Genomic DNA, 22,036 nt, shown 5'->3' with positions numbered 1-22,036 from the left:
TAATTTTAATTGATTAATTCAGGGTTGGTAATTGTTGAAAATACTTGCAGTCTGATACCTTTTTAGTGTGCTGTATAAAAGAAGTAAGCCTCAACCAAAAGAAATAATTCTCAACCAATATTCAGTAGAGAAATATTTATATTTCTCTATTCACTTGTTCTTTGAAGTAACATTACTAATAAGATTGAAAGTTGAGTGACCATGGTGAATGGAGGCATTTTATGGGACAGTTTCCCAGAAACTTTCTATGTAATGAACTAACCTAATTTTGGGGGCATAAAAAATATTGGTTCCTCATCTACTTTAAAAAATTCCCATCAAAATTCATTAAGCCACTGCTTTACTGCAGTATTCTGCTTAACTCCAGTAGCATTTAACCTAGTGACCCTTGGAGTCATAAGGTTTCAGTCAAAAAATCCAGAGTTGTCCTTTTGGATTGCTTGGGGATTTCTATTTACAAATACAAATTAGTGGTCTCATGCTTTCCAGTGTAGAAGCACAGATACTTGGTTCTTTCAATTTCAATTAGATTTTAAATGTTGGTTAGGAGCTTGATTTTTCATAAGTGACTGTGAAAATGGTGAAATCAGTGTTGTTCCAAGGCAGATCTCAGGTAGGATTTTGAAGGTGATAGTCCAGATTTGTCCCAGATGCACTTATCAGTCTCTCCTTTATAGTGCTGCTTCTGGTGGTGCTCTTTTTCTGCCTATCCAAAACTCCAGGTAATATTGTTTCATGAAAAGATTTCTAAATTGCCTAAAGTTATTCTTGAGAGTGGCAATGAATTCAGACTCTGGAGGGTATTTTTTAATATTGTACTAGTGTATACTCTCTTTGTAATTTAAATGGTAGATTAGGAAAACCTTTTTAGTGTTATCTCCATTTTAGCTTTGACATTTTAAGCTTCCATCTTTTTAATGTGGAACTTTCTTACTACTTCTGGTGTTTCTATCTTTTATAACTTAGCTGCTTTTGTGAAGCCAGAAGTTAAAACAGCCATTGAAAGCACATTTCAGTATTATTCCTTCCTGTATAAGCTCAGACTTCTTATTAACCACAAAGCAAATTGGATTGCAGAACTGTTGGCAGCCAAATCTAAACATAAATTTTAATCCACTGTCTCCCTAGCTGAGTAGTCTCCCTAGCATGTGACTACAAAAGCACTGGTACCAAGGGGACAGGGAAATTAGCTAAGGGTATTCGTTTGCACAAACATGTCATCTAAAAATGTTCCCTGGTAAAAAAGTCTTGCATCCTCAAAGATATATAAACAATAGCCTAACAATTTGTTTGAATTATTCTAAGAAAATCCTTTCGTTTCTAACTGCTTTTATTTTTTCTTTTTCAGGATGTCTTCTCCAGAATTAGTTAAACCCTGCCCGGCTGTAACAGAGTCGTGTTCACTTTCTTATCTTGACAATGTTTATAGTAATGATTTTTGTTTTCAAGTGGAAGCTAAAAATGTTTTGGGTGCATCCTTAACAGAGTGTGTCCCTATACCTTTGCAAAAAATAGGTAATTAAAAAAGAATCAATAAAGTTTTAATTTATGACCTTTCCATGTAAAATTCTTCCAATTGGTGTTACAGCAGTAATTTACAACAGTTTCTTGATCTTACTGTGAGGTGGTGAAAAATGATACAGTGTTGTTTTCATGCTAGGCAACATCTAACTGCAACAATATTTCTTTAGGTTAATGTCTAATATATCCATTAGAAATGACTTATTTTTAATTATTGAGAAGTAAAGGCCATATATTAAAACTTTTTGTCAAACTAATTGGTACTTGGACTCTACTTTAATATTTCTGAGTGGTACCAAGTATCAGTGCAACACCTGGCTGCAGTGGGTAGTGGTATTATAATTTCTCAAGGGCCACTCATCATATGGTCAGCTATTCCACTTTCTGTTAAAAAACCCCACCTGTTCTATGTGCAGTAATAATTGCACACAGGAGCAATAATAATATTTTGTCTACCTCTTCTCCCTCTGTCCTGTGCTTTTCCTCTGTTCATTTTGGTGGTCTAGTTAAGCAGTTACCCTTATAATGGAATACTTTTTGCTGCAGCACTCATCATCAGTCACATCCTTTATTCTGTATTCAGATCTACTGTGACTCTTCATCACTTTCTACACTCTCTGTGCCAGACATGTCTTTTCTTATTGCTAGTCCATTCTTTTTCCATTTTCCGCTTTACGCTTCTCTCCCCCTCAGATAATTTCCAGCTGAATTCTTTCCTCATCTGCAGTTCAGTCTTGTCTTTGGCATCCCAGCTCTGCTTCATTTGTTTTCTCTGCTGTTGTCTCTGGGTAATATTTTTCAGTGCTGATACAAATGAAAGATGTCTGCACATCTATTTGAGAGCAGGTTTGTGAATAGAGTCACAGAATCATAGAAAGGCTTGGGTGGGCAGGGACACCTTCCACTAGACCAGGTTGTTCAAAATTCAGTGTAATTAAATCAGTTAATGTGCAATTTCTCTTACAGATAATTTCCCATATGTAGAATTATGTCTATATAAACCATCACATGAATACTCCAATAGGATGTGTGTTACTGGGATAACGATTTAACTTCTTGGAACACACACAGACAGAGAAATTCTGAACTTTTATAGAAGCATTTTCCTCTATTAACGTTCTTGTTTCTTCATTCTAGAGAAATTTGCCCCTCCTGAAATAATTTCAGTTAAAAAAATCCCTGGTATAAAGCAGTTACTTACAGTAACCTGGAAAATGCCTGAGAAGATTATCCCTTTAAAACATATTATTTGCCAGGTTCAATACAGAAACTTGTATTCAAACTTTACCGTAAGTTACGTCATTTTTCTTTTGCATGGCAGCTTCTTTGTGACTAACTTCTTAATATTATAAGAATTTAAGTTGAAAAAAGGCAACAAGTGTTTGAAATAATGATAATAACCTTGTTATTTTACTGGAATGTTACCAGAGGTGCATGGTCTTAAGAAGACGGTTTGGTTTTCTAGGGTTATTTGTCCTTTTTCTTTTGGTCATTATCTGTTTTGATACATATTGTGCTTCTCAGTATTACTCTGTGGAAGGATGAGGGATGACCCTAGGCCAAGGGATTACACATGCAGTCAGTAACAATATTTTTTTTTCCCTTGCATTCTGGTGTTGAAAACAGCACTCACTTAGAACTGCAACATTTGAATCTGATTAATATGGAATGATGTTAAATTTATTTTAAAGTGAATGAAAATAAAAATTTTGCAAGATGAAAAATATGGGAAGTTCTTTTCATAGTTTTTCTCTCTGACACTTAAATGGAATGGTTGTAAAACCCCCCGTATCTGCGTATTTCAGATTATCTATTCCTATGGTCTTCAATATAGAAGGGATTATATTTGTAGTTTTACTGTTTCTTCTTCCAGATTAAAGAACTGCCCAAGTTTCTTGGATTGTTTTTTAAAGTTCATTGAACTGAGATCTCTGCCTTGATCTTATTATTTTATGTACCACATGTATAATTTTGGGAGAGAAAAATTCATCAAAGTAGTCATCGGAGCTTTAAAAACATAAGATTAAAGATGTTTCTTACTAGCATCGTTCTCATATTTTCAAGCATCATTACTGTAAATATGACATACTGGTTCTTGGATTCAGGATTCAGGATAGTTGGATGGGCAGTATGGCTCAGGTACAGCTGGAGTAGTAGGAATGGAACTAATGATTGTTTAGAAGACGTGTTTGAGATGTTTATCTCTTTGGAGCCAAGGCACTGGCATCCTTGTGACACATTCTATGAGGTCCTTATGTTTTCAACATTTGAGAAGGACCTCATAGTCCTTGGAGGGCTACAGCTTGATTGTGTATTTTGTCTAGTTTTCAGCACCTGCATTAGAAATCACCTGTCTGTTTTTTTTGCTATCAAATACAACCTATGTCCATTTGCTTCCTCAGCTCACACCTGCATCTTCACACAGACATTTCAGAAGAAACAGGAGCTATCCATGACTAGTAAAGGCTTAGGAGCTGTTTCTTTGCCAGCACATATAGGCAAAAAAAAAAAAAAAAAACCAACAAAAATCAACCCAAAACTAACCTCAGAAAAACCTAAGGAAAAATGGTTTGCACAAATGACAAATACCTTCTTGGCCTTTAAAGTTATCTGACCAAACCAGTCTAAATAGTTTGGTGTGAACTGTTTTTAGTGAGTGAAAAACATGTGACATGTTTTTGTTCTTGCATATACTAAATTTCTAAGTTTCTGATTTTAATGCAATATCATTAACAGCCTTTTGGCAATTAACTAAAACCTAGTACAACATGTCTCTGATTCTATGTCAGGTTCTGCCAGAGGTTGATAATAATTTTGGAGCCTTTTTGATTTTAGATTTGTTGCAGAATCTATCACCTACAGTAGTTTGGAGACCCCTGAATTCATTCCCTTAGCAGCAGGTATTTTTTGACAGTGAGTTTCTTGAGATCAGAACAGACCAAAATATTCAGTTACATTAGGCACTTCCCATTATGGTGTTCATATGAGTGAGTGTCTGCATTTGTTATAGTTGTTATAGTACACTCTGCATTGTTATAGATTGATTAATTTTTCATTGGAAGGTTCAACTGATGGAAGCCAAGAATTTCTTCACTGTGTTTTAGCCCTGTTGGGGGTGTTGAAGTGAGTGAGGTTCCTTTCAAGACAAAGAAATGACTCGCATTGTCATTACTTTTCTGAAAAGATAACACATAATTTATTTCTTAAACTCCCATCTTCCTTCACCACTAACAGGCTTCATCTTATTTTTACCTCTTGGACCAGAATTTTTTGTCCTTTTGTTTACCTTTTCATTTTAATCCTGTACTGATAATGTTTGGGGCAGCCCACAGCTACACTGTTTTATGGCTAACAGCTAGAAGGCCTTGTAACTCAGAAAAGATGCACAAGACAGGAGACAAGTACCCAGCTGACTCACAAACTGTGAGGAATCACTGGGGGAATCACTGCTTCCCCCAGGAGGCTGCTGTGGGACATTATTGTAGTAATGGCTTTAGCAATAACCACTTGCTTCCCACCAGTGGGAACTGCATTCCTCCAGCAGCTTCTGTGCACAGCTGCTCTAGAATCACATGTGAGCTGCTCCCTGTTCAAGCCACAGGTTTGGGATCAAGTTTTTCAAACCCTGGAGTTTTACAGGAGGAACAAAGGTGCTACACAGAAAAATGAAGTTTAAAACAAGGAATGTTGAGTTTCAGAGAAGTGAGGTGGTATACACAAAAGCTACATCTTCTGTGTTTTCTTAAGTAATAAAAAAAAAAGTAATATATCTGCACTAAATTTTATATCAAATAGTTTTTGTTCTTGTTCCTATTTCCAGGAATTTGTCAATGTCTCAATGAATTCTTACAAGAAAATAGGATCGTGTAATCTCACAGGTCTGTGGGACTCCACAGACTATTCTGTTGCCATTCGGTGTGTCAATAATGAGTCAGCATTTTGGAGTGGATGGAGTGGAGAGAAAAATGAAAGCACAGAAGAAAATGGTAAGCCGCCTATCTGTGGAAGTTTTCTTCTATTATACTTGGAGACATTAGGATTTAGTAGGGAAAAACTGTGTTACAGCCTATTATCCTCTATTGAATTTAGAATCCTGTTGCTTAAACAGAACATGTGTATTGTGTTTAAAGATAAAAGAGGAAAACTGAACGACAACAGCAAGTATTGGAGGAGATTTGAAAAGTGATTCAAACAACATAGGACTAAGGAAGAAAACAGATGAGTAGACACTGAAGAGAGGGAAAATTAAGAGTGTACATGAAGATTTAACAAAGCAAATTAAGATAGTAGCAGAAAAGTAGTGCAGCATGAGTGTTCAATGAAATAAATTATAAATAGAGAAATCAAAATACCAGTTTTAAAACAAGACTAGAAAATCTCTTCTGGAAGACTCTAGAACTGAACAAATAAAAGCAAGTAGCAGGAAACTTATAGAAAGAAAGGAGTAGCTAATTAGGGAAAAAAAGGCATTGTACTACAGAAGATAAAACTTACTTTTAGTAATTTTCTCTTAGACTCTATGTTTGATACCTTTGAGTTTTTTAACCATATTAGAGAAGCCTTTTGATTGTTTTCACCATATTAAACAATCTTTTTAATACAGCAACAAGTTGCAAGTTGGATTTCTTTGTCTTTAAACAGCTCCTTCAGGAAAAGTGGATTTGTGGAGAGTAATTGAGTCTTCACGCTCATCTAGAAATAGATCTGTACATCTTATGTGGAAGGTACATGCATTTTTTTGTGAATTGGTAATCATATTGATATCCTGTAGCTGATGTTGTATTTAAGTATTTCTGTGTTGTAGGACATGTAACTGCCAGAGGCATTTGATGTTATCAGAAAAAAAGCTCACTGAACTAAATTAGAATTGAAAAGGCTTTTGTTTACTGAATGGTAGATGAATGGAGTTTTGTAATCTGTGTGGAAAGGGAGCATTTAATTGTGTTCAGATCACTGGAAAATCTATTGAAAGTTGTTAAACTGCATTTAAATAATCCAGTTTGCCAAAGCTGTGTTTAAATGCACTTTAATCTTCTAGTAAAGTGTCTAAAGGCTCTTCACATTTCAAATCTCAGCATCTGACTTTTGAAATCCATCAAGGAAATTCTGGTGGCTGTCTGTCCTGAAGATGGGCCTGAAGAAAATATCTTGCTTTTCTAAATACAGTATAATAGTTTTGTAATTTAATCTTTAACACAGCATATGTTTTTGCTTGTGCAGGTAACACTGCGAAACACTCACTACTGTGTATTTTTTTACTAGCCATTAAAAAGCTTTCCGCCTTCTGGGAGAATTCTAGGCTACAAAATACAGTATTTTCCAGAAAACAAGGCTGCACATAAAAGGACAAACCATACTACTGAACAGAAAATGACCTTACTTTTAAATGAAGAGGCACATATAATATCTGTCACTGCTTATAACTCTGCTGGAGAGTCTCCTGAAGCTATTTTGAGGATTCCATCCCCTGACGAAAAATGTAAGATTTTTCAATTTCATATTTTTCTCATTAATGAAAAAGTGATTTTCATTACATCTTTTTAAGTTCTGATATAGTGAAGCAAAATTATGCTAAGGGCTTCTGTCATATGTATCTTGTATTTTGCTGTCATGTATCATATTTCTGTTACAGACAATTATTGTTGGGGCTTTTGTTTTGAAATACAGTTGTTAAGATATGAATACTTTGTGATGTCTTATTGAATTTCTGTTGTACTACTTTCTTAGGGTTTTTTTGGTTGGTTTAGGTTTTTTCCTAACTTTGCACCTCCCAAATAAATTTATGGAATGTGTCACTATAGGACATGAAAAAACACAAGCACACCACTCCTCTCAAGGTGAAGGAAAAAAGGGAAGTTTACTTTCTGACTCCAATATTTATAGTTTTACAAAAGTGACAGCGGATTGGAGGTGACAATGACATCTCTCCAATGACACTGGTCAAACCAACAGTCCATTAACTCTCTCTTCCTCCATAAAGGAGTGCAAAACAATGAGTTATTTACAGAAAGTGTGTGAGAAAGTTTACTACAAGAATCAGAAGGCTTAGAAAATCTTAAAAAACCAGGTGACAGGAATGCTACCCAATTCTTTTGGATCCCTTTGTTAGCTCAGAAGATTGGTTACCACAGGGCACTATTGCAGAGTGTTCAACAATCATTCAAAGATATGATAAATAGAAGTCTCTACGCTGCGTTAGTGGAAGCAGGGAGAGAAGCCTTGTGTTCATTCTCATTTCATATGCATTCCCAGAGAACCCATTCCACCCACTGCCAGGGATAGGAAGCTGGCCTGATCTAGCACAAGAGTTGCTCTTTGGCTCTTATGTTTAATTCTGATACTGCTTTGAGCCTTGTGTTGCAACATTCTGCTGCCAGCCATGATCTGACAGACTGGTTGTATTTGACACACTTGAATCACTTCTAACAAGAGTTGTTCATGATGTAAGTGCAAGTGTCTCCCTGGAACTCAATCAATCAAATTCCATTTCTAAACAGAAAACTGGATATGTAGATTTAATGTAATTTTGTCCTAGAAGCTGCTGACTACCTCCCTATCCACTTTTGCATCCCACCACAAAGGTTTTTCTGATTTTTCCACGCTGTGATGTGCTTTCCCCCCACCAGATGCATCTCTTTTTTTTCTCTGCTTCATCAAGTCTTTTTTGCCTCTGCTTTGCCATGTTGGATTTTCACTTAGACTCTCATTACCTCTATTCTGCAGGCTGATGCAGAATTCACCTTTGCTTCAGTGTCATTCTTGACCTTGCTGACTTGTTTTCCTGTTCCATTGCCTTTGTCATCTCAATCAAAATTACTTATAAACTACCTGCAAAATTGGTAGTAATTTGGTTTATAAAGTTTTACACACTGCAAAATTTGGATTCTGAAAGAGAGACTGGTTCTTGAATTCTGTATGTGTTTTTCAAGCTTTTCTGAAGACAAATGCTGATATTTTCTGTTAAATTTTTAGCCTCTCAGGTGATTGAAAAAGTGGTAACCTCTACAACAAATGAAGAAGTGGTGGTGCAGTGGATAACCTCTGAACCAGAAACAACCAAATATGTGGTTGAGTGGTATGAGGAATTGGAGATGGACCCTTTTGGTAGATCATGGCAATATGTATCAAATTCTACAAAGTGGAAAAATAACAAAAGTATGTTTATCAGTTACACCTGTAACAATGTACAGATGTACATGTACTTATAGGTAGATTGGAAAGGATGAACTCATTCAGCTTTCCTCAGACTGTTTTTAAACATAACAGTATTATTACATGCTTTACTGAAATCTCTGCTGCTAATGTAATAGCATTTTTTAGTCTTACAAATTTTCATGCAACATCCAAGGTAGTGCTTGCTCTCATATAAGATTAGGCTGCAGAATTTGTGTTGAAGCAGTTCTGTGGCTTGATCTTATGCCAGTAGGGAGGCCTGTGACTGATGTGACTATCAGAGAAATCAAGAATTTAAAAAGAAAGATGGAATATGGGAAAAACTCATGCTCTTTCATGTGTTTTAGTGAGAGAAAATCATAGTCCTCCACAGGCTGCAGGGGGACGGCCAGCTTCACCACAGGTTGCAGAGGAATCTTTACATTGCCTACTCTTCCCACCTATGGGAGACAGTCCTTACTGAACTTCTCTGACATGGGTCCTTCCCACTGGCTGCAGTTACCCCCAGACTGCTCCAGTATGGCTCCCCTCTGAGGTCACGTTCTCCTTCAGGCATCCACCTGCTCTGGTGTGGAGTCCTCCACAGGCTGCAGGCTCCCTTGTGGATGCCATCACACACCACACTTCAGCTCAATTTCACGCTGAGTTCCAGCCTGTCCACAACATCAGCACAGAAACAGCAGCACTGCCCTGGCACATCCCCATGGCTGTTATCAAAATGTTCTCAGGCATAAATCAGTAATGTGTTAAGTAGTGCAGCACTACAGCAAGCAGCAAAATCAAAATTCTAACTAGACTCTAATACCCAGGCGGACAAATGACCCCCGTGGCAAGTGCAGGAGCCTGCTTATCACTAGCTGAACAGCACTAACAGCTGTGAGTTCAGTCTAGTACATACCAATCAAATCTGTCATCACCTCAGTTTGACTCTTGTGGTTTAACCCCAGCAAAGAGCCAAGCCCAGGCAGCTGCTTGCTCACTGCCCTGCCAGTGAGATCAGGGAGAGAATCAACAGGGTAAAAGCAGGAGCACTTGTGGGTTGAGATGGAGACAGTTTCATAGGGAAAACAAAAGTCCTGCACACAAGCAAAGCAAAACAAGGAGTGAGTTCACTGCTTCCCATGGGCAGGCAGGAGTTCAGCCATCTCCAGGAGAGCAGGGCCCCATTGCATGTAACAGTGACCTGGGAAAACAAACTCCTCACTCCAAATGTCCTCCCTTCTTCCTTCTTCCCCCACTTTATGTAGTGAGCATGATGCCACACGGTCTGGAATACCCCTTTGCTCAGCTGGGGTCACCTGTCCTGGCTGTGTCTCCTCCCAGACACCCCCAGTCCCCTCCCAGACCACCACGGCAGCGGGAGAAGCAGAAAAGGCCTTGGCTCTGTGTGAGCTCTGCTCAGCAATCTCTGTATTGTCAGCCCCTTGTTCAGCACAAATGCAAAGCACAGCCCCATGCCAGCCACTGGGAAGAAAACTAACTCTACCCTAGCTAAAACCAGCTGGAGTAATGTATATATAATGGCCATTGCAATAGGTGTAATAGACTGAAAGAGCAGCAGAAAGTTGATATCATGCAGGGATCTGTTGGTAGCCATTATTCTTGTTTAGCAAGCTGCAGAGCTTGAGAGAATGATCTAGGAATCCCTTTACCCTGGTTTCATGCCAGGGGATGTAAAGCTACAGATATGTCCTCTCAGAGTTGATGGGAGCTGTTGTAAGTAGTGGGTACACCTGGTTGATTAATTGGCTCCTGGATTGTTCAGAGTTCAAAACTTCATTTCCAGAAGCTGGAACTATGTCTTGAAACATAAAATTCTGCTGGAGAGATCTCACTTGCAACAGCTGTACCTTAAGTCAGGCTGGTCAGAAGATCTGCAGTTGGCAATGACTAGAACATCAGTGTAGAAATAAGAATAATAGAATATTCTGTGTTGTAATGTTCAGAAGAATCACTGAAATCCGACTCTTGGCCCTGCATGGGAGACCCCAAAAATCACACCATATTTCTGAGAGCATTGTCCAAACCCTTCTGGAAGTTCACCAGGCTTGGTGCTGTGACCACTTCCCTGGGGAGCCTGTTCCAGTTCCCAAACACCCTCTGGGTGAAGAACCTTTCATTTTAATATCCAACCTAAGCCTTCCTGACACAGTTGTCATTCCCTCAGGTCCTGAATGGTAAGAGTGGGGGACCCCACTGCTTTTTAATCTGATGCATGAGACAAAGTTGTCTCTTGCAAAGCAGTAAACATCGATATATGTGAAATATATATATTACCTTCAAGTGTAATTTTGTACTGGTGATTTGAAAATAGAGACTTCCTCTAAAACCACAGAGGGTTTAGAGGTGAGTAAGTGGATTTATATAGAGAAGCTGTATGATGCTGAAGTATAATTACCCATTCAAAGTATTTTTAGTGAGAAATGATCCAGAAACCATGTGGTCTTACAAATACTGCTATGAAAAAAGTGTGTTAAAGCTAGTAATGAGCATTCAAGTCAATAATTGCATATTGTGCTGGCTAGAGAGTAGAAGCAAATAGTCAGTAACACTATACTTAGAATTCCCTTGTGATTTAGTCTATTTTCATTGTAGTAATATCACATAGAGATTGTATGTAAATATTCTTTTCTTTCCTTTTTAGAAAACTTTAAACCATTTATATGCTATAACATCTTGGTGTATCCTCTTTATGGAAGTAATGTAGCAGGTCCATCTTACACACAAATCTACGCTGAAGAAAAAAGTAGGTATTTTAAAGTAATCAAATTGTGAAATGTGTGTTGTAGTCTGTTTCTCAGGATGTATTATCTTTTAGTGATGTGATACTACTGTTATTTGAAAAAGAGATGAAGGTGGTGGAAAGACCCCCAGGTTTCAGGGTTCCTAATTTCTGTTCTGTTCAGCAATAAAATATGTCTATAAGAAAGTATTCATCTTGTGATACAGGTACATTGCTGCTTGCACCCACTAATTTTTTGTGAAGTTTACATATTGTATACAAAGCATTTGGAAAAAGTGTAGCTATGAACATGAAAGAATTTTTTAAACTAGCTATCTCTTCAATGTTTAAAAGCTCATTTCGATATATAATTATACTTGATTTTAATGCTTGATTACATTTGTCAGTCAATATATAAGGAAATTCTACTCATAAAATAAAATGGCTGGTTTTAAAAGCCTACTTTTTGTTAGATTTTATAATGTAATAACACATTTGTATTCTTGCACATAAAAAATGTTAAGAAGACATGGTGCTTGTAATTGGACGGAAACTTTGGATGAAGTAGTGTTTTGCTAGAGGAAGGGGTAAAGTTTCTTTATTTATAGAAGTTTATTGTGAATTCAGTGATTTATACAACCAGCTGTAAGAATGTAGTTTACCAGTAATTTTAAGATTGCATGTGAAAATGTTGATTGGTGTGTGTGTCTATGCAAACGTGCAGGCACACATAGTACAATGCACCACTAAAGAGCACTAATTACTGGGGGGAGGCAATGGATTATTTTTTGTTTCAGCGATAATTACTAGCACAGTCAGAAATGGGTTTTGAGTGCTTTCCTGTTTTTAGGTAGCTGTGACAACACTCAAGGTTATTAGAGAATGGGAAGGAAGTTTTAAAACTGCATCACAGAGAACTCTTTCTTCAGAAAGTCTCCTCAAAGTTATGAGCAGTGTGTGTGAGATGGTATTGTGTAAGCAGAAAGGCTTTGTTCTGTGTGGTGGGCAAGGCTGAGGACGCTGGGGGTGCAGGAGATGCCACTTGAATCCCAGCTCAGCCAGAGATCTCCTGCAAAGGCACTGGTCTTGTGCCTGAGTCCCCCCCAAGGAGTGCGCAAAGGATAATTTTCCTCTTGAACTCTCCCTGACGTTGTAACAATAAATCCTTTTAATGACATCTAAGTATTTTAATACGATAACACCTGAAACTATGCAAATGCCATTATAGGTGAGGGGAAGTTTTATCAAAATAATTTCTACATTAAAGAGAGTGAGAAAAGTTAAGGACTGTGTCAGAGCACTAAGTTTGCATATTTTCTCATGCATATGTTTTCTCTTATGTTACTGATATGTGTAAAATAACATAGGCAGAAAACACTATTGACTATTTTACTACTTTTGCTATTTCATAATGCTTCTCTGTAGAGCCATCAGAAGGACCTGTGGCTGATACAGGCATTCTGGGGAAAAATGAAGTTACAATACAGTGGAATGAGATTTCAAAGGCTAAAAGAAATGGATTTATCACTAACTATACAATATTTTATAAACCCAAAAATGGAAAAGAATTGAGTAAGTACACATTAAACAACAATACTTCCAACGGGGTTATGAAATTTTCAATCTCTCTTCTATCTTGAGGCGCCTTTAAAGTCAATGAAAAAAGTCTTGACAGTAGTAGAGAAGCTGAAATATAGTGGAGAATCATAGATTCTGTGTGAAGCCATAGATCATAAGGGTTCAGTGAATTGATAGGTTTCATAATTGTCCTTGGAAGGATATGCCTTCAGTTTCTGGAAAAGTATGGTGGAAATCTTCTGCTAAAGTATTTTTGGTGTCAATTTTATATTAAAAGCAAATTTGGAAATAACACTAAAATAAGCTGTCAAGGAATAGTTTATATGGACATAATTTTAGATCAGTTTCTTCAGATGTGTTTGATTTTCTCTGCTTGCCATGGCTTTTCTGGTCTGGAGGCTGATAGCATAAATTTGGGCATACTCCTAATCTCTGCCTCAGGAATAGTGTCCATACAATCTGGCAGTGTAATGGTATCTGTTCAAAATTCCTTTAGTTTAAATCTCAGCAGAAGCTTTCATGAAAATGTTTGGGTGACCTAAACTTTTCTTTCTATATAGTTTATGAAGAAAGCTGTTGGATCATTCAGTGCTTCAGAACTGGGGTTTTTTCTTCCTTTTTTAGATGTCATTGTCTAAAAATCAGGCACCTAACACAATCTCTTTTGCAAAGTTTTCAGACTTACAAATCTTGTGATGCTTGTTTCTTATGGGTATCCAGTTCAGACCAGGGCAATTCCCAGTAATTTTTAAATGTGAAAGAGAAAGCTAATTACTTCTGTGAGATTTAGTCATCTGCACACAGTTTTTCCTATTATGTTGGTTTCTGTGTAATTTAATGCTGACTGCTTTGTGCAGGATCATCTCTGAGACATGGAGCCTCATGGTACAGAGCTGTATTTCTCCATATTACTCGTAATGTGAAGCAGGCTGTGTCCCTTTTAGGAATTCAGATTATTTTCTTTAGAAAATTAGTCGTAAATACCAACGCAAGGGAGTGAAATTTAAATGGCAAAACATGCTGTACTAATGTTTTTTGAGGCTTCTCTGATGTCATGTGTTCTTGATAATAGTAGGGGGGTGTGCCAAGGTGACTTCACTAATGGCCTTCCAGCACTAGAACTTCACTTTCCCACTCTTGACTTAAGAGAAACTCAGTTTATTTTAACTTGGGACATATTGCAGCGTAACTATTTCCTGGGTGTTTCTCAATAGAACTGACTGAGGAAATGAGTTGCCTTTGATGTTATGCACCAGGAAATGTTTTAGTGACTGTAATTTCTTATATGAAAATGTATTTGTTACTGTTAGTAGGATTTTTTATGAAGATGCATTTGGTACTGTTAGTAGGATTTTTTTATGCCCTGCTTAAAAAAAATTACAGGTGAAGCACATTACATTAATTTCAATACTGGAGAATACACTGGAAACAGTGTTCAATTCATAAAAGCATTTTGAAACTTGGAAAAAAATTCCTTTTGATTTTGACTTTCCTTTGACTTTATTGGGGTGGTATCCTGGTGTTGATAGATGACATCCTTTTGGATGATCAGTGTCTAACTGCATGTAGTAGAAATATAGTTGAATTTCACAAGCTACAGAAATTATTTGAAGTTCCTAATTTCTGAGCCAACTATTTTGAGGAAATAAAGTTCTCAAAGCACTTTCTTTTCTATGTTCTCCTGAAGATTATCAATTTTCATTGATAATCTGCAGGAGAATATAGTTCACCTATCTTTAATACTAGCAAAAATATTTGTATTTATTTATAAAAGTAAATACGTAATGGTTCAGGTTTTTGCCTCAAACTTTTAAGTAGTATTGATAAATATTGTTCAGTAATTTAGGTTTCATCTTTTAAAGGATTAGTAAGGCTGCTTTGTATTTCAAGTTATCTTTAAAATAGTTTGTGATCTGTTATTGCAGAAGTTGCTAAGTGTACAGCTCCCTGATATAACATTACTTTTGTGTGTTTACATAAATCTCCTAAAAAGATGAAACAGTGAACTCTGATGTTCTACAATACAGACTGAAGTCCTTACAGGCTAATACACAATATACTGTTCAGATTATGGCAAGCAACAAAGCTGGGGGAACCATTGGAGAGCCAAAAACCTTCAAGACTTTAAAACTGGGTAAGTAATAGTCCAGTTACTTATTTCTATTTTTAAAAATGGGCTTGGAAATAAGAAATACAGGACATGGTTGTCTAGGCATTTGTTAACTTCTGTTTGTTTTTTAAGTAGTGTTGGACCAAACAAGGAAGAACTGGCAAATTGGCAGTTGAATTTAACTTAATTTCACTGACAATCTCACAGACTAAAAAAACCCTCAGAATTAGAAGTCAACCCCAAAAATCTTTATTTCCTTGTCAGTAAAGCAGTGGAGTACTATGGTTGTTTGTAGAAGCAGCAGTGTGTATGCAGCTATGGGATGGGATGCCTAACAGTCCATTACAAAGTAGACTTTTCCATCTGAAAGATTTACAAAAACCACACATTGTGTTTCACCTATTCTGGTATATAAGCTTAACGGGAAAATGAGTGCAGAGGTTGTGGCCAGTGAGTGTGTAAGGAAATGCCTTTTCCTATCTTTGACTATTTGTTTTAGCCAGATTTGACAAGGTATATTGACAACAGATCAGAATAACATTTCCTCATTTCAACTTCAGGAAGAATGTTCTCAGTATATTCCTAAATGCCTCTGGTACTCTGAAATTAGCTCAGAAATCAGCAGTGCTTCAGCCAGAGTAACTAATGTTTTTTGTAGTTTAAAATCTATCTCCTGCACTCAATTTGCTATTTATCTTTTTGTAACTGGTAGAAGTGGCATGGACCAGCAGATTTAGGTGAACGTGGTGACCAAGTGGTGGTAGAGCCTTCATTCTAGATTGCTGTCAAAGGTTGGCATGGTATGACCCTAAGCAGCCTGATCTAGGTTTAAAGTTGCATGAAGTGATCTACAGATACCCCCTATTGTGTGATTCTGTTAAATAAAGGAAATTTTAAAATGCAATAAGTCTGTTCCTGAAACATCCTGAAAAATCTCATCACAGTCTGGTTTTTTGGCTCAGTAACTGTGGCTTGTTGGATTCTAAATACTTGTCTTTTAACTTGTCATAGAATGGGTATACTACAGTATTCTGAGTAATTTTGGCTAGTTTTGACAGAGCTCTTTAGAATTGTGCTAATTAAGTGACTTGGATATTAAAAATTAGCTGTCTTAAGGGAATACCTGAAGAAACAACAATGTGGACTAATTGGTGTTTTGGTTTTTATTTCTTTGTTTTTGTCCAAAGATAAAGAAGATATCTTTTTTATTGCTATACCTGTTGAGATAAGCATTTTGTGTCTGATAGGCCTTTGGATGACATGTGTTTTGAAAAAACATGTGTGAGTATATTTCTTACTGGATTTTTATTTATTTTATAAATGCCTTTGTTGTGTTCAAAACCGATGTCTAAATAGAAGACAAGCGATTGAAGTAACAAATAAGTAAGTGTACAGGTTATACTTTGACTGCAGTTTATGTGCTGTAGTCCAAAAATAAGTATTAATTTTAGAAAGTTTAGTAAATTGAAACAAAATAAATAGGAGAAACAGATTTACGTATCACCTACATCAGTTTATGTAAAATGCTACATACATGCCATTTGCAGTTCCATGGCCATGTAAGTGAGGGGAGCAAACTTAAAGTCAGTTTCTGAAAAATTATTAATTCCAGGAAATAAAGCTTTCTAGACACTTTTAATATGCTAGGATGGTACTAGGACATAGGCCCTATTGCTTGTCTTACCTATAACTCTTACTAGTTGATGATGCCTCTCTTGAGCTGCAAAGGAATGAGGAAAAAACCTAGAAATTACATTCTGTGAAGATCTTTGGATGCTTGATCCTTGAGTGTGGATCTGTATCTGCACATGATTCATAATCCTTTCATGTGCTGTCACAGATGTCCCCTGATAGACTTAAATTTTTTTCCTCTGGGCATGGAGATCCCGTAATATTGCAAAGATGACTGTGAGGGTGTTTTTAAGGTTATAAAATATTTTCACAAGAAAAGTGACTGTGTTGTTTGGCTGATGAGAAGGTTAAAAACCTGAACTATTTTGGGGCATTCTAAGCTACTGAAACCAATACTGTTGTCAAGTGGAGAAGCATCAGGTAGTAAGTACAACTCAAGAAATAAATTCCATCCCTTTTACATCTTCATCTGTGTTGAGTATAATGAATTTTTACAATAGCAAAAACTATTTTTTTTCCTGAAGAATACTTAGGATGCAGTAGAATGTTTATATTCTTGTGTAGATAAAATTGCCATGAGAAAAGTCAAGCTAAGGACTGGTTTTCGTTCCCTTGCCCCACTACCCAGTGTCAGTGAGTGATTAAATGAGTGAGCATCCTTTATCTGCTAATTTAGGAACTCAGTGTAGTTCTAATGTGATATAGTGCTAGGGTCACTTTCCTTGAACAAATCCACCTGAGGTGGATTTTCACTGAAGAAACACCCTGAAAAATGATCACAATAGAATTTGTATACTGTCTTATTTTGGCATGCTCTTATTTCATACACTATTTAATTGAGTAATATAATATAATAAAACATTATATAATATATAATATATAATGGCTTTTCTGCAATGTCTCTGTAACCCAAGAGATCTTGTTGAGATCTTTTGTAATAAAAAACAGTGTATGGGGAAACAGTTTTATTGAAAAGCATTATGTTGATATAGAAAACATTTCCTTTCTGAAAGTTTGATACTTCAGCAGTTTTTGGAATTTCTGGTGATTTTTAAATTTTTAATAATCTATTTATTTCATAATTTGGCTAAAATTCCTTTCTCAATTATAGGTTTAAAAAGGTTTGCTGGCCTGATATACCAAATCCTGAAGAAAGTCTTGCAGTGGAATGGCCTCTTGCTTCATCTGTGGTAGTAGTTGGAATTTTATGGGTTAAAGAAGGGATCAAATGGAGGGAAAATAAATCCTTTTCTGGCAGTCATTTCATTAGCCAACCCCCCCTCCCACCTTTATTGAGTTTCATTCTTCTTTTTCAGTGCTACAAAATGCTTTTTGTAGTATTCTAAAATAATAGGGAAGATGCATCTTCATAAAGTGTATTAATCTAATTATTATAGGATATTGGGAAATAATGTTTTGAAGTGACAAAGTGGTTGGTGTCTATGGTTCATTTAATGAAGTAAATTAAATTTTCACAGGCTATTGAGTCTACTAAATTAGGTTTCCACATCTGCACACCCCCTCTCTTCTCCACAAAAACAGTATTGCAACATATAATAAGATTTGGTATATAGTTGTACTAATGGTTTTGTCCTTTTATTTTTTGAATATTTATTCCTTATTAAAGTTTCAATGTTTATTTGAATGGAGTGGAGTTGACCAGGTTTGCACAGAAAGTGTAAATTGTAGATAATGGGATTTAAACTTTTTTCCCAAAATGTCTGGTTAGACAAGAAAACATGGACACAATTCAAACCTGATTCTGAGCCTTCACTGAAATTCATTATTTCATTACTTACAGAAAACCTAATATGAAAGCATTTAGTAAATGGACAGAATAACATTGCCTTTTTTAGTACTCATTCACATGTAACTGCTTCCCATCTGAAAAGCATCTAAACTCTTCACTGGTGCATGTCTGAAATTCTGAGTTAAACAGAGCTCAAACAGCAATAATTTATTTATTGAAAAATGAACTGATACATTATGTATCCCTTTATAACTCTCCAATTTATCTCTTTGTATTGACAGAATAATTCATTTTTGAAGAGAATGTCATCTCAGACCAAAACTGTACACTTTGAAGAAATAAATGTTTTGGAATACTGTTTTCCTGAAGAAAGTCAGGAAGGATCCCTGCTAATAAATTATGAAAACCATGTTTCTGAATGTACTGGTATTAATACAAAAGGCATAACTAACAGAGATGAAAAGATACTGCATAATGAAGAGCATGAAGCTGCTAAAAGTTTTTCCCCATCCATGCCTTATATAATTACTGATCAATTTACCAGAAGTCAAATGCATTCAGCTTTGATACCAGTGAAGGAAGTCCAGCCCATAGAAGTGGTGGCAAGTGATTTGTGTGGATGCCAGCAGAATCCAACTAAAAATGAAGAAAATGACAATGAGGAAGTTTTAAACCTGGAAGATTTCAGTGAAAAGACACTGTTCAATCCCTACCTTAAAAATTCAGTTAAAACAAGGGAATTCCTTGTTTCTGAGAGCTTGCCAGAGCACAGTACGGATGAATGCAGAAGCCAGTCAGGTGCCTTACTTCCTTTTCAACCAAATGTTCTGGCACAATCCTACATAACAGTGGACATGTTCAGGGTGGCCAAAGGTCAGCAGTGTGAGAGGGCTCTGTTATAAAATCCTCCTGTGAGATATCCCTGGGCACTGCTGCTCACAGGCAGTCACATGTTCTGAGGTGGCTGAGCTCGGTTAATTTGGATGGGAGCACCCTCTTCCTTCAAATAGTTGTGAATTAGTTTGTTATGCTGTGTGTGTGCATGTCAGAGTTCACTTTCAGTGTGGATGTTTGAGGTATTTGTTGGTTTGTTTTGTTTTGGTTTGTTTTTTTTTTACCAGACATGCCAGTAGTGAGACAAAAGAAATAGCTTTTGTTATTTCTTCTTAGTTCTCCTGTTTCAACCTGCTAAAACAAACTGATATTTGCTGCAGGAGCATCCAGCAGTACAAGCAGCTCTTCTCTTGCTCCCCACACGACCAGTTCCCAAGGCTCAGCTCTGATGGGGAAACATGGACAGACTTGAACAGTGTCAGAATCTGCCAAATCCTTCTTTCAGTTACATAGAGCAGAGCTACTTTCCTGTCCTTATTTCCCTTGATTGTTTTTTATCTGGTTTTATATATAATGTTCCTCATGTTTTACAAATATGTTCTACATTTCAGGAGTTGTCTTTTTGTATCCTGACTCCTGAATTAATAGTTTAGCTTATAGTTTCTTATGTTTAATGAGGGTATATTTGCTATGTTACCTGCATTTTGGAAAATGTTTTATGCCTGCTATGTTGCTTCCTTTCCTTTCTCATGGTTTTCATAGTCCTCAGCATTTTGTGCTGGTTTTGTTTCTACTGTTTGTTTCCTAAAAACAAACAGGAGAAACAAAACTTAAGAAGTTATGCTTCAATATGCAGTTTTATCTTCTTGCTCTGTCCTTCTAATTTGTTTCAATTTAAAAGTGTGTTTCCTTGCTGAGGTTTTGATATTTTGAACTGAAAAAAATATCAACTAACTATGTCACGTTGTGTTAGAATAAGCATTGAGTTAGGAAGTTATTTTTCAGGGATGTAATGAGAAAAACACTAAGTCTGTAAAATCTTCCGAGATTCTCTGGTAATTGATTTAGGATTAGGTATTTCTACATGAAAGATATAACTTTTGTCATTTGTTTTGTGATTTTGTTAAGTCATAAATCTAATTATAGTTTTCATTTTACAGATCAGCAATTAAGCAGTAAAACACTCGATCACACTAATTTTTTAACAAGAAAGAGGCCATTATTGTAAAGCTCTTAGTGAAATACTCTGCTAAATAACAGGTTTAAAAAGATAGAGTCAAATTAATTGTATTAGAAGGGGATGTTCAGTTTGACACATATGGGGTATATGGCAATTTTAAGACTGAGCTATTTTTACAGCATTTAGAGACTTGATGTTATCAGTCTTGTTTACACAAGATTGTAGTTTGCACAACTACAGATTTATTTCAGGGGGAAAAAAGATACAGGAGTTATGGGGATAGAAAATTGAGAGACAAATGTGAATAGGATTAGAAAGCATTTCCTTTCTGTACAGGAAGAGGAGTGGAAGAATGGAAAATATATTGTAAGCATGAATGAGGAGGCTGAGCCTTTCCCTGTATGCTGTGGCTATTACTTGCTTTGTTTTGGTGAAAACAGTGTAAAGTTTTGCATTTAGGATCTTTTTCTGTAGTTTGGAAGCTGCTTTAACTTAGAACAATGTTCCTCTAGTTGCCAAGAAAGGATGGGAAAACAATTTCTGCAAATGTTCCTTAGCCAGCAACACTGATTTCTACCTCTCCTGTTTGTTGGATCACTTTCTCAACCACAGTGCTCCAAGATGAAATGCATATATGCTTGCTCTTATAAGCCCTTGCTCACTTAGGTGAGTCATTCTCTGAAATTAGGACAAAGCTTTGGTTAGGTCAGTGCTTTTTTCCTGCTTCTGCAGTTGGTTCTACACTTCTCACTTACAGTGATGTTGTTGTCTCTCTGGGCTCAGAGCTCACTGATTCCATCACAGCAATTTTTTCCCTTAAATCTCAGTGTTTGTTTTAATATCAAAATCTCAGTGTTTGTTTTAATATCACAATATCTAAAAATAAACACATGGAGAGATATTTTGGGCCTTTCTAGGAATTTGTTAGCAGCTACATGAAAGCTGTATATTCTGAGTTATGTGTTTGAGACAGGTGAAAAGTGAAAATAATGCAACCTTTAAGGGATCATTAGAGAGGGGAGGTTCTTGCTGGGTGGCTTGGCTAGGTTATCTTTGTAAAAATTCTTAGGTTCTGGAGGGTAAGTATGTCCTTCTTATTTATCCCACTTTATTTTCTTCCCTATTGATACGCTGCTTTTCTCTCCTTATTTTTCTGCTGTCCTTCCCCATTGTTTTCTCAGAAAAAGCAAAATGCTAGAAGTAGGCTCAATACATTCCAGAAAGGAAGGCCACCTTTTGCACATGCTTTGGAAAGAAAGCTTCTTGTACTTGTTTATTTTGCATGGAGAGTTGTACTCTTTCTGACCTTTTGCAATGTGTCTTTCAAACTAACACTGTGAACCATTAAAAATTAAAACTGAGAAAAATATGTAAATTTATTGTATTGATTTTTACTAAATGCATCATTTAGACATTTTAGATTTTCATATTCATATAGAATAGGTCTCACTTTGGATTGCTGTTTATAGGGTCACAAGAGAGTGGGCTTTAGTCATAGTAACTAAATGCATCATTTAGACATTTTAGATTTTCATA

The 22,036-nt window shown here is 36.3% G+C and overlaps 1 protein-coding gene across 1 annotated transcript in view; it reads left to right on the top strand.

The window, feature by feature from the left end:
* Positions 1-21,652, top strand: part of IL31RA (interleukin 31 receptor A) — a 34,588-nt gene extending 12,936 nt beyond the window's left edge. The window contains exons 5-16 of the mRNA XM_058824068.1: positions 1,349-1,515; positions 2,659-2,810; positions 5,342-5,507; positions 6,163-6,245; positions 6,784-7,000; positions 8,494-8,676; positions 11,339-11,440; positions 12,842-12,988; positions 14,988-15,128; positions 16,292-16,385; positions 17,848-17,926; positions 18,768-21,652. Coding sequence (XP_058680051.1) covers positions 1,349-1,515; positions 2,659-2,810; positions 5,342-5,507; positions 6,163-6,245; positions 6,784-7,000; positions 8,494-8,676; positions 11,339-11,440; positions 12,842-12,988; positions 14,988-15,128; positions 16,292-16,385; positions 17,848-17,926; positions 18,768-19,388 — 2,152 coding nt within the window. The 3' untranslated portion in view covers positions 19,389-21,652. The remainder of the gene's footprint in view (positions 1-1,348; positions 1,516-2,658; positions 2,811-5,341; positions 5,508-6,162; positions 6,246-6,783; positions 7,001-8,493; positions 8,677-11,338; positions 11,441-12,841; positions 12,989-14,987; positions 15,129-16,291; positions 16,386-17,847; positions 17,927-18,767) is intronic.
* The last annotated feature ends 384 nt before the right edge of the window (positions 21,653-22,036 follow it).

This window comes from Ammospiza caudacuta, chromosome Z (assembly GCF_027887145.1).
Source record: "Ammospiza caudacuta isolate bAmmCau1 chromosome Z, bAmmCau1.pri, whole genome shotgun sequence".
Lineage (NCBI taxonomy): Eukaryota > Metazoa > Chordata > Aves > Passeriformes > Passerellidae > Ammospiza > Ammospiza caudacuta.
Note: the sequence above shows the minus strand (reverse complement) of the source record. Positions and strands in the feature narration are given on the sequence as shown.